Source organism: Cydia fagiglandana, chromosome 7 (assembly GCF_963556715.1).
Source record: "Cydia fagiglandana chromosome 7, ilCydFagi1.1, whole genome shotgun sequence".
NCBI classification, from domain to species: domain Eukaryota; kingdom Metazoa; phylum Arthropoda; class Insecta; order Lepidoptera; family Tortricidae; genus Cydia; species Cydia fagiglandana.
This window is the reverse complement of record NC_085938.1, coordinates 10,972,592-10,986,159: the sequence shown is the minus strand read 5'-3', so window position 1 is coordinate 10,986,159 and position 13,568 is coordinate 10,972,592. Positions and strand designations below refer to the sequence as shown.

Genomic DNA, 13,568 nt, shown 5'->3' with positions numbered 1-13,568 from the left:
TAAAATCAAAAGTTATATATCAAATGATAGAGCTCATTAGGTGAATTTCAAATATATTTTTTTTATAATTTTAAAATAGCCAAAAAATGACCAAGCTTATTATATTCCAGTGGTATACGACGGATGCCCGCGTTCGTTTTCGCACGGAGTCTGGTGGCCACGGACCAAGTTCGGTATAGAGGCGTACGCGGACTGCCCGCCGGGCACCAGCGGGAAGGCAACGCGCATGTGCGACGAGACGCAAGTCGTGCCGTGGCAGGAGCCGGACATGTTCAACTGCACAACTTCCACTTTTTATCAACTTAGGAAACAGGTGAGACTATACTCTGTATCTTTAGGTATTTAAATAAAAGTAAACTAAAAATTTGTACATTTTCGGGTAGTTATAACATTTATTGGTTAACTGACCATGTACAAAACCGGCTGGATCAGTTTATAGGTAACATAATCTTTAATTTAGGTATACCATTAGCAAGTGTAGGTGGTGTAACCCGTTCTTGTGAGTATAAATTAAATACAGGTCCCACAAATATTTTAAATACCTACTGTTTTTGGCTTGCGAGGACTTAAAAGTGCCTAAATGCACAGTACTTTAACTCATACGTGCTTTATTTTCCAGCTAAGCAAGATCGAATCAGGCGAACTACTGGTAAACACGTTCGTAGGCGTTCGCCTCGCGGATGACTTGGCCTCTGCCTGTTCAAACACGCCCGCGCTGTACGGAGCAGATGTGCTGGTCACTGAGGGTATTCTGCTGGAGCTACTGCGCTATGAGCTGCGACAAGCGGGATTGAACCTTACGCACAGTCAGGATAAGGACTATGTTCGAGTGAGTATTGTACGGAGAAAATCCATCGATTGGCGCAGATTCGTTATTTTCAAGGTTAACAAAAGCGATCGTGCATATTGCTTTGGTTACATCAATAACGTGGCAAGCGCGTCGTCATACAGCAATTATGTTACTTCATCCACCTAATACGGCTACAGTGGTCTACTTCTAACTTATAATTATCGAATCTTATATATTATAACTCTCATTAGTAGAAAGTGTTTGCTGTGTCTGAATACGGGCGGAAGATGATACCATTTCTAAAAAGAAGAAGAAGAAATTAGTAGTAGTAGTAGTAAACTCTTTATTGTACAAAAAGACATATAAAAAATAACATACAAATTAAACCCGTTATAATTGAATTTCCTTCCCTTATTTAGGTACTGTTCGGTTCAAAAACCAATTTATATTTGCAGAACATAATGAAATCCGCGAACACGATACTGAACGCGAAGTACTCCCGCGAATGGCGTCGCATCCGGCAACTGACGGGGCGCGGGGTGGAGCGGCTGCTGCAGAAGTTCGACCAGTACATCGCCGTGCTCGCCGAGAGCCAGCACGACACCTACACCAGCCCCTTTGAGATTGTCACCAGCGACTTAGGTATATTTATTCCTAAGATTTTTGCTGAAGATATCTAACAAGCACCTACAACTTTTTTGGTAACACCTGCTTTTTCCGAGGCGTTGGACTCCGGTTGATGCTAGACGCCGCGTACAGAGTTACATACTAACACTGTATGCAGCGTCGGAGTCGACCGAAGACCACGGCGAAGTTTTAGCGAGATATGACGATTTACTGTCCAATAAATAAAAAATATGAGCATTTTTCATTCCTGCATTCGTAAAACCTAATTGGAATTTAAAATGAATTAATTCAACAGTGATCGGCGTCGACATCGTAACCTCAGAGTCGATATACGGCTTCGAGCCCACGCAGCTGACTCGGCTCAACTCCGAGTCCTACACCACCGAGCGAGTCGTGCTCCCCGACACGTCAGCCTTCGTGCACTCCCCCCTAACCGGGTACGGGAAGAAGGGGAAGAAACCCTCCAGCCCGACTGTGTCCTTCCCGAAGTACAACAACTATGTCAAGACCAGGTCCAAGTTCGATAAGTTCACGAGGATACTGCTGCCGCTTGATTTGCTGGGGATTACTAATAATAATGGACAAGGTAAGCCACTTTTAAAGTTTTTTTAGGGGTGTAAAGGAAAATTACTAATTTTGCAATAAATAAGAACCTGCGTTGAGGATCTCCTGAATGAAATACCTTTTGTTAAATTTAATTAAATACTTAAAATTTCATTTGTCACTCCAACAATTGAAACAAAGCATATACCCCACGTCTAGATTCATTTAAGCGGTATCGTCTTGGGACGTCCCATTCGTTTTTCGTCACTCATTCTACATTGAAAGCCACCGACAATTGTGACAAATGTAGAATGAGTGACGAAAGCAGAATAGGACCAATTTAAGAACTTGACGAAAAACGAATGGGACGACCCAAGACGATACCATTTAAGCAGCCTGCCCCTTTTCAGACAAGTGATTAAAACTCAGATAAAATGATTCTCGACACTTGACGCTCTCCAGTATTCAATGTTCATAATCAAAGTAAGTAGGTAAATAACGCAAAACCAAATTACATTTCTTTTTTCAGACAACCCAGAACCCGAATCTCGTGCCGTATTCTCCTACTTCCAATACTCGCGTAACACCTCTCAACTCATGCCACTTCGTACCGACGATTCAGTCGGCCGGCGGTGGGGAGTGAACATAACTATCGGCTCACCGATACTGCAGGTGGCACTGTTCGTGCCTGAGTACGTGTGGTACAGGGAGTCTAAGGACGGAGACGATGTGGTTGACGTCAATGTGGAAGAGGAAGGTGAGTTATTTGAACAGTCAGTAGTATACCTCTCAACTCATGCCTTTACGTACTGACGATTCGGTCGGCCGGCGGTGGGGAGTGAACATAACTATAGGCTCACCGATACTGCAGGTGGCACTGTTCGTACCTGAGTATGTGTGGTACAGACAGTCTAAGGACGGAGACGACGTGGTTGACGTCAATGTGGATGAGGAAGATAAGTTATTTGTTCAGTCAGTAGTATACCTCTCAACTCATGTCTTTAAGTAGATAACGATTAGGTCGGATGTTAAAAAAGGATATGTGCACTTAAAAATGCTTCTTTTATAAATATGACGAGTATGATAATTACTTCATCATGTTTTCTTCTTTTCAGGCATAACATACACCAACAAGGGCCACCACCACGTGTCCCATCCCACACACAACGACCCAAAATGGCACTCCAACGAACCCGAAATACAACACGAGACCCACGGCCCCGTCTTAATCCAGCCAGCTATGAAAAAGCAAGAAAAACAGTTCGCTGACAATTTACAAGACAACGAATCCACTTACGTCGCTGAGAATCAGGATGGTCCGAAGGTTTTAGCGTTAACCATGGACCCTGAGTTCAAAGATGAAAACGTTACGAGGATGGGAAAGCGGTTGATATACAAGAGTATGGGCGGGATTCGACTGAAGAAGCCGATTAGACTGCAGATGTGGTTGGACATTAATAGGGAGACGTTTGGGTCGAGGACCAACCCGCAGTGCGTGCATTGGTCTACTTTAAGAGGGTAAGTCTATTGAAAAACGATTAAGACATTGCTGCTGTTTCTAAGTAAAATTTTAGGGGGTCTTTTTTTGTGTGTATAAATTAATGTGTATCAACTTTTGACGTCATTTATTGGTGATAATGTAGCAACACTAATTTCTTTCAAAGCACAAACATAACATAGGTTAGGTTCGTTAGGTATCTTCAAATGGCCGAAGGCCAAACAGCAAAGAATAGGAGCCCCGCGGAAGCGGGGCTCCGTCGATATCGCTATAAAGTTAAGATAGATAGACTAATTGCGTTTTAGGCAAAACAACACACTAGTCATTTTGCGTTCTAGACCATCTGCGGATAACCCCATTTTTGACACAGTGAATTTTAATTTACGTAGTATTGACAACCTATTGTATTTCAGAAGTGGCGAATGGTCTCGCGTCGGATGCCACACGGAGATCGACTACGACTGGTCGCCGTACTCGCACGAGCCGCTCCTCATCAACTGCACGTGCAACCATCTCTCCACGTTCGCTGTACTAGTCGACGAAGTTGACATTGAGGTAACATACTGTCATGACCATGAGGTAACATACATGGTGCGTCTGACCATGGGGCTTTAAATCCAGGGCTTGATTTTACTCGTTAAACTGTAAATGTAAAAATTTTTTTCGGGATTTCGGGGTTGGTGCCATAATAAAAGTAGCTCAGTTTAGCGAGTAGAACTGAGCCCTGGATTTAAAGCCCCATGGTCAGACACACCCTGTATTGTCATGGTGACCTGCTAAAAATTTACACCAGCACTGAGGTTGAGCGGTACCTAAAACGTGCGGTTTCCAAACCGATTGATGCGGTCGCAAACCTTGGCTCGCACCAATAAGGTTATCCGAATTTGTGTATGAAAGTACCTACACTTATACGCATCACCTGGTTAAGTGCGAAGCAGTTTCCGTCAGCAAGCAAATTTACCAGCACACACATTCTCTAGTTGAATCCTGCTATGCTAAGTGCGAGTCGGACTCGCGCACGAAGGGTTCCTTACCATTACGCAAAAAACGGGCTAAAAAATCACGTTTGCTGTATGGGAGCCCCACTGAATTATTGATTTAATGTTTTTGTTTTTTGTCTCGTATTTGTTGTTATGACGGCAACAGAAATACATCATCTGTGAAAATTTCAACTGCCTAGCTATCACGGTTCATGAGATACAGCCAGGTGGCAGACAGACGGACGGACAGATGGACGGCGGAGTCTTAGTAATAGGGTCCCGTTTTACCCGGTACGGAACCTTAAAAATAGAAATTTAATCAAGATTTTTCCTTACAGTTCATACCCGAACCATCACTCCTCGAATCCGTGACATCGTACACCGCGTTCAGTATCTCCCTCCCGCTCCTGCTCGCGACGTGGGCCGCGCTCTGTCTCATGCGCGGCGGCGCGGCGACCGTCTCCAACTCTATCCATAAACACCTGATATTCTGCGTGTTTATGGCCGAGCTGCTGTATCTGATCGCGTTGAAGGCAAGAAGCTCTTTGGTTCAGAATGAGGTAAGGAAATTGGAACTGTTTTCGTTTGCAATAGGGCTCGGTTTTGCTTGTTTGTGGTTGTCGCTGCTGAAATTCATAGATTATCATAATCGTAATGAAAATTGCGAGTTTCATTACACATACCCAGAGATATCATGTTTAATTCGAAACTCTTAGGACCTTACTCAGATCCTTATTAAGGGCTTATTTAGACGGCGAACGAACTCGCATGCGATTTTAGTTACATTGCGGACTGTTGGTTACGTCCAATTCAACCGACCGATCAAAACCCGCAATGTAATGAAACTCGCATCGTCTAAATGAGCCCTAAGCCGCGTGGTTACTGACAGTTTGCAAATAACATTTTTGTTCATTGCCGCAGTTTGCCTGCAAAATAATAGCCATGTCGCTGCACTATTGGTGGGTGGCAGCATTGGCCTGGACGGCGTGCGACGCGTGGCAGCTACGGCGTCTACTACGAGAGCTACGAGATGTCAACCATGGCGGGTTAGCAGCACATTTAGCTGCTGCCTACGCCGCGCCGGCGGTCATCCTCGCGCTGTCCGCCTCGCACCACCAGCAGCAGTACGGGCACGCGCTATTGTGAGTATTTATATTACTGGCAGTCTAGCATGAGATGCGTGCATACTTAAAGCCGCGCTAGATATATGAAGTCACGCGCGAGAACGCAACTCATGCTAGCAGGTCTGGTGTGGTGTATTACTAGCGGCTTTTCTTTAACTCGTTCACTCCCGCCTATTCTCTGTTCGTAGACGCTTTTCGGTCTTTGAGTATTTAGTAACGAGCTTTGGCTGTCATTTTCTGTACAAAATAGTCTGCCGATATTTGCGGGGGAGGGGCGCGTCAAATGTATGGCTATCAAACATGTTTTGTACGTAACATACAAAAATAGCCATGTCAGATAAACGTCAGTCCAAACAAAAGTTTGCACAACGTTTTCGGCAGAGGGGTATGCTCATAAAGGCGACTCCGGTTATTAAGTTTTCGGTACATATAATTTGTTGACAGTTAAGTCTGGACGTAGCTACATGTAACTAATTTCACAGCACACCCTGTATGTGATTCCTACGTTTAACTAGTATCGTGTTCCACCAGTTGCTGGGTGAGCTGCCACGAGCCAGTAGTGTGGTGGGTGGTGGTGCCGGCCGCCGTGTACGCCGGCGCCGCCGTGGCGAGCCTGGCCGGCGCCACGCGCGCCGCCTTCACCGTGCGCGACCACGTCACCGGCTTCGGCAACCTGAGGTACCTGCATATTATGTGGCCGCCGCGCCATAATAGTCCTTACTCCTTACTGTCAATTACTGTTAACCTACTTATTTGATAAATCGCCTTTGTACTACACATTTATATTAATATCTGATGTAACCAATATTCCTTTCTTTTCGTACAATTAACTGTTTACTTAGGTACTTACTTACATTATACTAACGGCACCAATCATGAAATATTTAACAGAAAGATTGGAGTAAGTATTTTTCATATTTCCCATCAATTAAATTTGTATCTTAAACTAAAGTATCGACGTGTAAAATTTCTATCGATTTACGCGTTACTAGCTGTTGTTATTAATGCATTTCATTTTGCACAGGTAATTAGCGATTGAGCTTAACAAAAGATGACAATGCCATTTCTTTAAAAAAGTTTATCTTGTTTTAATGTATTTGCTGAAGGGCTGAATTTGAATATTTGAATTGCAATAGTTTTTCGAGTGCCTTATTGTACTCGTAGCCAACAAGTTCTTATTTTTACAAGCTTTTATTTAGTTTCACCTGACCGTTGTCTGTCTGTCTGTCTGTCTGTCTGTCTGTCTGTGTGTAATCAAATCTTGCAAGTTAAATTTGATCCACTTCACGGTTTCCGATTGAGCTGAAATTTTGCATACATACGTAAGTCGTGTGACAATGCAATATTATGGTGTCATCGAGCTGATCTGATGATGGAGACCGGAGGTGGCCATAGGAACTATGTGATAAAACAACGAAACCTAATTGTGTTTGGGTTTTTTATAATTGTCTCGATGAGCATTAGTTGCCTGTGGAAAGAAAAGTACAGTTAGCGATAAAAGCTTGTACCAAAAATGAAATTTTTGCCTAAAACTTTTTATGATTGATTGTTTTTCCATTGACATTTTAAAAACACTACTACTTACCACTACTACTTTTTACTAATAAGCGCATGTCGTTCCCCAGGATGTTGCTAGCCGTGAGCGTGGTATGCCTGCCGCTGCTCTGCATGGCGTGGGCGAGCGGGCTGATCCTCGGCAGCGAGGCCGGCTCGCGCCGCAACCTGCTGAGCTCCGTGCTGGCGGGCTGCGTCGTGCTGCACGCCGCCGCCGCCTCGCTCGGCTACATCGCCTTCAACGTTCGTGTGCGCGACAACCTCAGGAGGTGAGCCGACGTCACGTAATGTGTGACTTCACATCAGAGTCCTTCGCGTGCAATAAGGACTTTTCTATCAGAATTTCAAATAAAAAGTACCTAAGCATGAGTCTATGGAAGTTTTAAGACAAGCTTAAGGGCAGATTCAGACGGCGCGCGAACTCGCATGCGATTTAGTTACATTGCGGACTGTTGGTTATGTCCAATTTAACTGACCGCTCAATACCGCCAATGTAATAAAAATCGCATTCGACTTCACGCATCGTCTAAATGAGCTCTAATGCTATAACACAGGTATAGTATGAAGATTAACATAGATAACTCCGTATAGATAGAGATATTAGTAGCGGTTCCTGGCCGCTTGCCACCCTCATCCAGTAAATTCTTAGAATATTTTCGGACTATTATAAGGAAGGAACACATTTCTCAAACACTAAAACGACGAGACGAAGGAGATATATGTATTAGAACTTTTCGGCTTGGGTTAGTGGAGTGAAAAAAGATCATCTAATTAGCTCGACTATATCTAAATATAGAAAAATGAAAATAATTACAGGTCATACAAACACACTCTTTAAAATTAAATCATTAATCTTAATTTTTTTTTCAGAACAATGCTACGGTGCATGGGCAAGAAAGTACCTTTGGCTGATACTTCAGTTATAGTTAGCAGCAGTGCTCAGAATTTGTCAGCTAACAGGTTAGTCGATTCTTCAAAGTTCTTACAAGTTACGTTATAAGCATGATAATCATGCCAAGCTAATTAAATATGTGGTTACTTTATCATTAGGTCCGCATTGGCGTACCACAGTGGGACTGAACCAGGCCGCCAGCTGAGAAACATCGGCATATCGGCTTCTTCAACGACGTCTAGGTCGACAACGAAAACTAGCTCCAGTCCTTACAGGTAAAAAAACTTCTGGTCCCACGTTGGGCGCCAAAAGTGAATTAAATTGGCGACGAGGATTTATACTTATTAAATATATTTTATGATTCTGTTTCATCTTTTGACCGATTTTTTCTGTTTCATAGCCGAAGTGACGGTCAACTTCGTCATACAAGCACGTCGACGTCTAACTACAATACGAGTGCGAGTGATATGCCTGCGTACCTTAGAGGATTTGATTCTTCGCTACATACTCGCAGAGACGGTAAAACTCCATAAATTATAGTTTTTACTTTTATTTTTGACTTTACTTTTTCTACGACTTTACAATATTATCTGACTCTGCATTTTGCGAAACTCCATTCTATTTTTTTATGTGAAGTTAAAAGCCATGATAACTAATGCTTTAGCCGATTATATATTTAGGAATAGTATTGACTTCAAAATAAATTGGATACCTAATAATTACTTATTAATCGGTGTATTCCGTGTTCTTAAATATACATCCATACATCGTGAGTATCGTGACGCAACCTAACGGGGTAAACCGGAGACCGAGGGCTAACATAAGGTATATGTACAGACGAGAGCCGCCGCCGGCGCCGCGCGCCGCCGGGCGCGGAGGGCGAGGGCTCGGACAGCGACAGCGACGCCAGCGCGCGCAGCCTCGACCTCGCCTCCAGCCACTCCTCCGACGACGACGAGACCAGCACGCGCCGCTCCGACCAGCCCGCCAACCCCAGTCAGTACCGACCACGACCATAGACTATAGTTCGTTTTTTTAGCATTAGAAAGAACTCCACAGAAGCAAGCGTGCAATTTTTATCAGGCTGGTTATTTGTTAATAATTATTGAATTATCTAATGTAGCATGGTCAATACATATAATTTACTTCAAATTATTACCGCTAAAAGTGCGGCGATTTGGAACCACAAGCTTACTTCTGCGAAGTTCTTTCTAATGCTAAAAAAACGGACTATAGGAGTCCTCTAGGCGGAGCTTAGACCAATTAATTCATGAAACTGATGCTGCCAAAAATACAGGGGTACGGGGGACGAGGTGAGCGAGTCCCGGGCCGTGATTGGTCCGTTCAAAGACACGGGCGTCACACAAAGACACTTGACTCGAAAATGGAGTAAAACTACCGTATATTTGTGGCAGAGGGGGTAGCGCCACTATGCTCTGTCTGGAGAATGTCTTGTCTGTGCTCACGAGTGTTATTTAGCTCGAATATCGCTCGACATGTTTCAACAATAGTCAACCAGACCTGCTAGCATGAGCTGAGTTCTCGCGCGCGAATTCAAGTATGGAATCGCGCGCGAGAACGCAATTCATGCTTGACGGTCAGAGCAACACAGTCGGGCGTAAACTGCGCACTCTGCTTATAGGTGTCGGCATCACGAGAGTTGATGTGAATTATTACACATACAGCTACATGTAGTACTAATTGTAAAAAAGATAGTGAGTGAACGAATGAGTGAATGTAATTTATGTGCACGATATTATGTGCACCTTGAAGAAAGTTTTTGGTCAATCTGTCAGTAGGCTGTTTAACTTGCTAAGAACACCAATTTCATAATCCCACTATTACTTAATAACATGGCATATTGTGTTATGCTATGTAACTTATTTGAAAAATAAAATAAAAATTGTGTGACCTCAACACTGGTCCGGATACTCATATTTACATACTCGAGAGCACTTAGGACCAAATTTAAAGACGAACAGTTTTTCATTAAAAATATCATCAACTCCCAGTATTCTATGCGTGAAATGACAACTATTATAAGCGAGTGTGATTTTTAGGAGAGTGCGCTCCGAGCACCAACGGCGGGAGCTACTTACCCAATATCACAGAAGGTGCACCTTTAGGCATGTCGCCGAGATGGCCTTCACACATCCGCGAAGGTAAGCAAAAGCTTTGCACCTGCAATATAATAATGGAGTCGATTTATTAAAATTTTATATACTCGATACTTTACAGTCCGACAATACCTAGCCTAATGACAATATTTTATAGAAAAGGCCTATTGAAACTTAATAATTTTTAAGAAAAAAAAAACCGACTTCCATGGGGGCCGATGAAAGATTATTGTAGATGGTACACTATGTTGAAAAGGAGGTAAAACCACCCACTTTTCTACTAGCATTTCGCTTCTGTATAATGGCTCCTCTACAGGATGGGCCAACGCCGGCCACTCCAAGGGACGCAGCCATGCGGTAGAATGAGATAGCAATATCACTTGCTCCCTCTAACGCATAAATGCGTCCCTTGGAGTGGCCGGCGTTGGCCCATCGTGAAGAGGAGCCATGAGGGTCGTAGTTCTAGCCTAACCTAACCCACTCCTCAGATAGCTGTTCGGTTCTGTGCGGATCGCAGTTCGAACCTAATCAAACCCACTTTTCAAGTAGCATTTCGTTTCTGTAAGGCTCGCAGTTCTAACCTAACCTAATCCTTGTTCGGTTCTGTGAGGATCGCAGTTCAAACCTAACCTAACCCACTTAATGGCGCATGCCGTGCGGTGTACGGGGGTTTAAGCGGGAGGGGCTAGTAAGATTGGCATCATCGTACTTTATACCTACATTAATTTTATGATAGGTAATCTTAGTTGTTTATTTAGTTAAGGTATCATAGTGGTTTTCTGGGTCAAGGTCCGGGTCCGAGTCCGGGTCCGAGTCCGGGTCCGAGTCCGGGTCCGAGTCCGGGTCCGAGTCCGGGTCCGAGTCCGGGTCCGAGTCCGGGTCCGAGTCCGGGTCCGAGTCCGGGTCCGTGTCCGGGTCCGAGTCCGGATCCGAGTCCGGGTCCGAGTCCGGTTCCGAGTCCGGGTCCGAATACGGATCCGAGTCCGGGTCCGAACCGGATCCGGGTATGAGTCCGAGTTAGACATGTGCGCCGCGCCGCCGCGCCGCCGCCGCCGACGATTTTTCCACGCCGCCGCCGCCGATAAATTTGACCGGCGTATAATCGGCGTGGAAAAGTTTGATACCTATCGTGTCTTATTCCATGTTGGGTAGTGAGTAGATAGTGTCAGAGGTATAATTTAAAGATCCTTATGCTTTTTCGCTTATTATTTGCCAGTGAAGCAAATTAACATCATTTTTGCCTTTGCGGTCTGTGATAACGATTTAGCGTTAATTTAAACAAGATCTAGTTTATGGATCTCAGGTTATTACTTGATATTTCATCGCACAGCTTTTTTGTAAAACGTATTTTGTTTTACACCAATAGTCTCTTTATTGTCAATTTAATCAGTGAACTAAAGTCAAGAAAATAGCATGTTGATATCCTAGGACATCTAAGAAGAAGATAGCATGTTTATCTTCTTCTTAGAATCTCCAGCAAGCTGTCACCACGATTATAATTGCGTATTTTATGATTTCTCGTATGATGCTGGTGACACGCATGAGGGTCATCATATGATAGATATGATTTGATTTATGTATCACATAATATACAATTTCATTTAAAAATACACACGATCAATTCTTAGTCATTTTATGGCGATTAACAGCTTCTTTTACTTAACAATATATATTTCAATCAAAATTTAAAAAGTCAGGTTAAAGCTTCGTAATAAGCTATACCTAAACAAAACCTACTTATAGGAACTTAAATTACCAAGTATCATCACTAAGCTAGCAGTAAAGAAAACAAAGTAGACCTTAATATTCCAATTCCATAAAACGGGACACTTCAAAGACATTCTGTTGAACGAATCAACCTGCCACAGACGTTTACTTTCTAAAAACGATGACATCTTTATTCTAACATACATTTCTGTTAAACTTCAGTTCATATAAATGTAAAGTATTCATTCATTATTTCGTAACAAATCCTAGGTGAGGCGACATCGGCTGGGAAAAGTCAATATAGAATTAAGGCAACTTAAATATTTTTTTTGTGTTTTATTTGTATTTCGCTTGCTAAGCAAGTAAAAATACTGCCTAAAATGTAGCGTTTTAAAGTATCCTTTTTATTTTAATATTTAAACATACCGTTGATAACCGTTAGATTGGTATTGGTAATAAATGGTTGCCAAGTGACATGCCGGGACATAATTTTCGGCAACAATTTTGAAAACACACATAATATGCTTTGGATAGCCTAGTAAATACTCAGAAGGCTTTAATGTAGAGTTTCTACAGCCACGTTCTCATGCATTATTAAAAATTATGCCACGCCGATTTCACGCCGATCACGCCGCCGCCGCCGGTCAAAAAATCATCGGACGCCGCCGCCGACGATTTTGCCATCGGCGCACATCTCTAGTCCGAGTCCAGGTCCCAGTCCAAGTCAAAATCGAAATTCGTAATCACCAAACGTGTACCATGCGTCATTGAAGAGTTCTGTTCTGGTCATCATCAGCAGTTCCACTTCATCAAATGCGGCAGTTTTTAATGTAAATGCTTGATTTTATGATGAAAATACAAAAAAATCTATACGCATGCCTTTAAGATTTGAGGAGTTCCCTTGATTCCTCATGGATCCTATCATCAGAACTCGAGCTTGACAAAAATGTGGCTTAAAAACTTAACTTGCTTAACAAACATAACGACGAGGACAAATCGCCAACCGTGAACTATGCGTCGTTGAAGAGTTCTGTTCTGATCATCATCAGCAGTTCCACTTCATCAAATGCCACAGTTTTTAATGAAAATGCTTGATTTTCTGATGTAAATACAAAAATCTCTATACGCATGCCTTTAAGATTTGAGGAGTTCCCTTGATTCCTCATGGATCCCATCATCAGAACTCGAGTTTGACAAAAATGTGGCTTAAAAACTTAACTTGCTTAACAAACATAACGAAGAGGACAAATCGCCAACCGTGAACTATGCGTCGTTAAAGAGTTCCGTTCTGATCATCATCAGCAGTTCCACTTCATCAAATGTCACTTTTTTGGGTGTATATGCTTGATTTGTTGATAACCCAAAAATCACTATATGTATGCCTTTAAGATTTGAGGAGTTCCCTCGATTCCTCATGGATCCCATCATCAGAACTGGGTTTTGACAAAAACGGGACCAATCTGTATGCATATACATTCAATCAAAAAAAGAATTTTCAAAATCGATCTAGTAATGACGGAAATATGGAGTAACAAACATAAAAAAAAATAATTTTTAAGAAAAAAAAACCGACTTCTATGGGGCCCGGTGAAAGATTATGGTAGATGGTGCACTATGTAGAAAAGGAGGTAAAACCAGTACCTACTTTCTAGTAGCATTTCGTTTCCGTAAGGGTCGTAGTTATCTAGCCTAACCTAACCCACTTCTCTGATAGCAGTTCGGTTCTGTGAGGATCG

At 42.8% G+C, this 13,568-nt stretch overlaps 1 protein-coding gene across 1 annotated transcript in view; it reads left to right on the top strand.

Moving 5' to 3' along the window:
* The window catches only part of LOC134665917 (protocadherin-like wing polarity protein stan), a 79,998-nt gene that overhangs the window by 50,625 nt on the left and 15,805 nt on the right, over window positions 1–13,568 (top strand). The window contains exons 33-48 of the mRNA XM_063522975.1: window positions 111–313; window positions 620–829; window positions 1,246–1,432; window positions 1,713–2,003; window positions 2,490–2,717; window positions 3,076–3,478; window positions 3,872–4,013; window positions 4,777–4,998; window positions 5,360–5,580; window positions 6,094–6,240; window positions 7,188–7,385; window positions 7,987–8,076; window positions 8,167–8,283; window positions 8,409–8,527; window positions 8,846–9,004; window positions 10,069–10,170. Of these exons, the coding sequence (XP_063379045.1) occupies window positions 111–313; window positions 620–829; window positions 1,246–1,432; window positions 1,713–2,003; window positions 2,490–2,717; window positions 3,076–3,478; window positions 3,872–4,013; window positions 4,777–4,998; window positions 5,360–5,580; window positions 6,094–6,240; window positions 7,188–7,385; window positions 7,987–8,076; window positions 8,167–8,283; window positions 8,409–8,527; window positions 8,846–9,004; window positions 10,069–10,170 (3,039 nt within the window). The remainder of the gene's footprint in view (window positions 1–110; window positions 314–619; window positions 830–1,245; window positions 1,433–1,712; window positions 2,004–2,489; window positions 2,718–3,075; window positions 3,479–3,871; window positions 4,014–4,776; window positions 4,999–5,359; window positions 5,581–6,093; window positions 6,241–7,187; window positions 7,386–7,986; window positions 8,077–8,166; window positions 8,284–8,408; window positions 8,528–8,845; window positions 9,005–10,068; window positions 10,171–13,568) is intronic.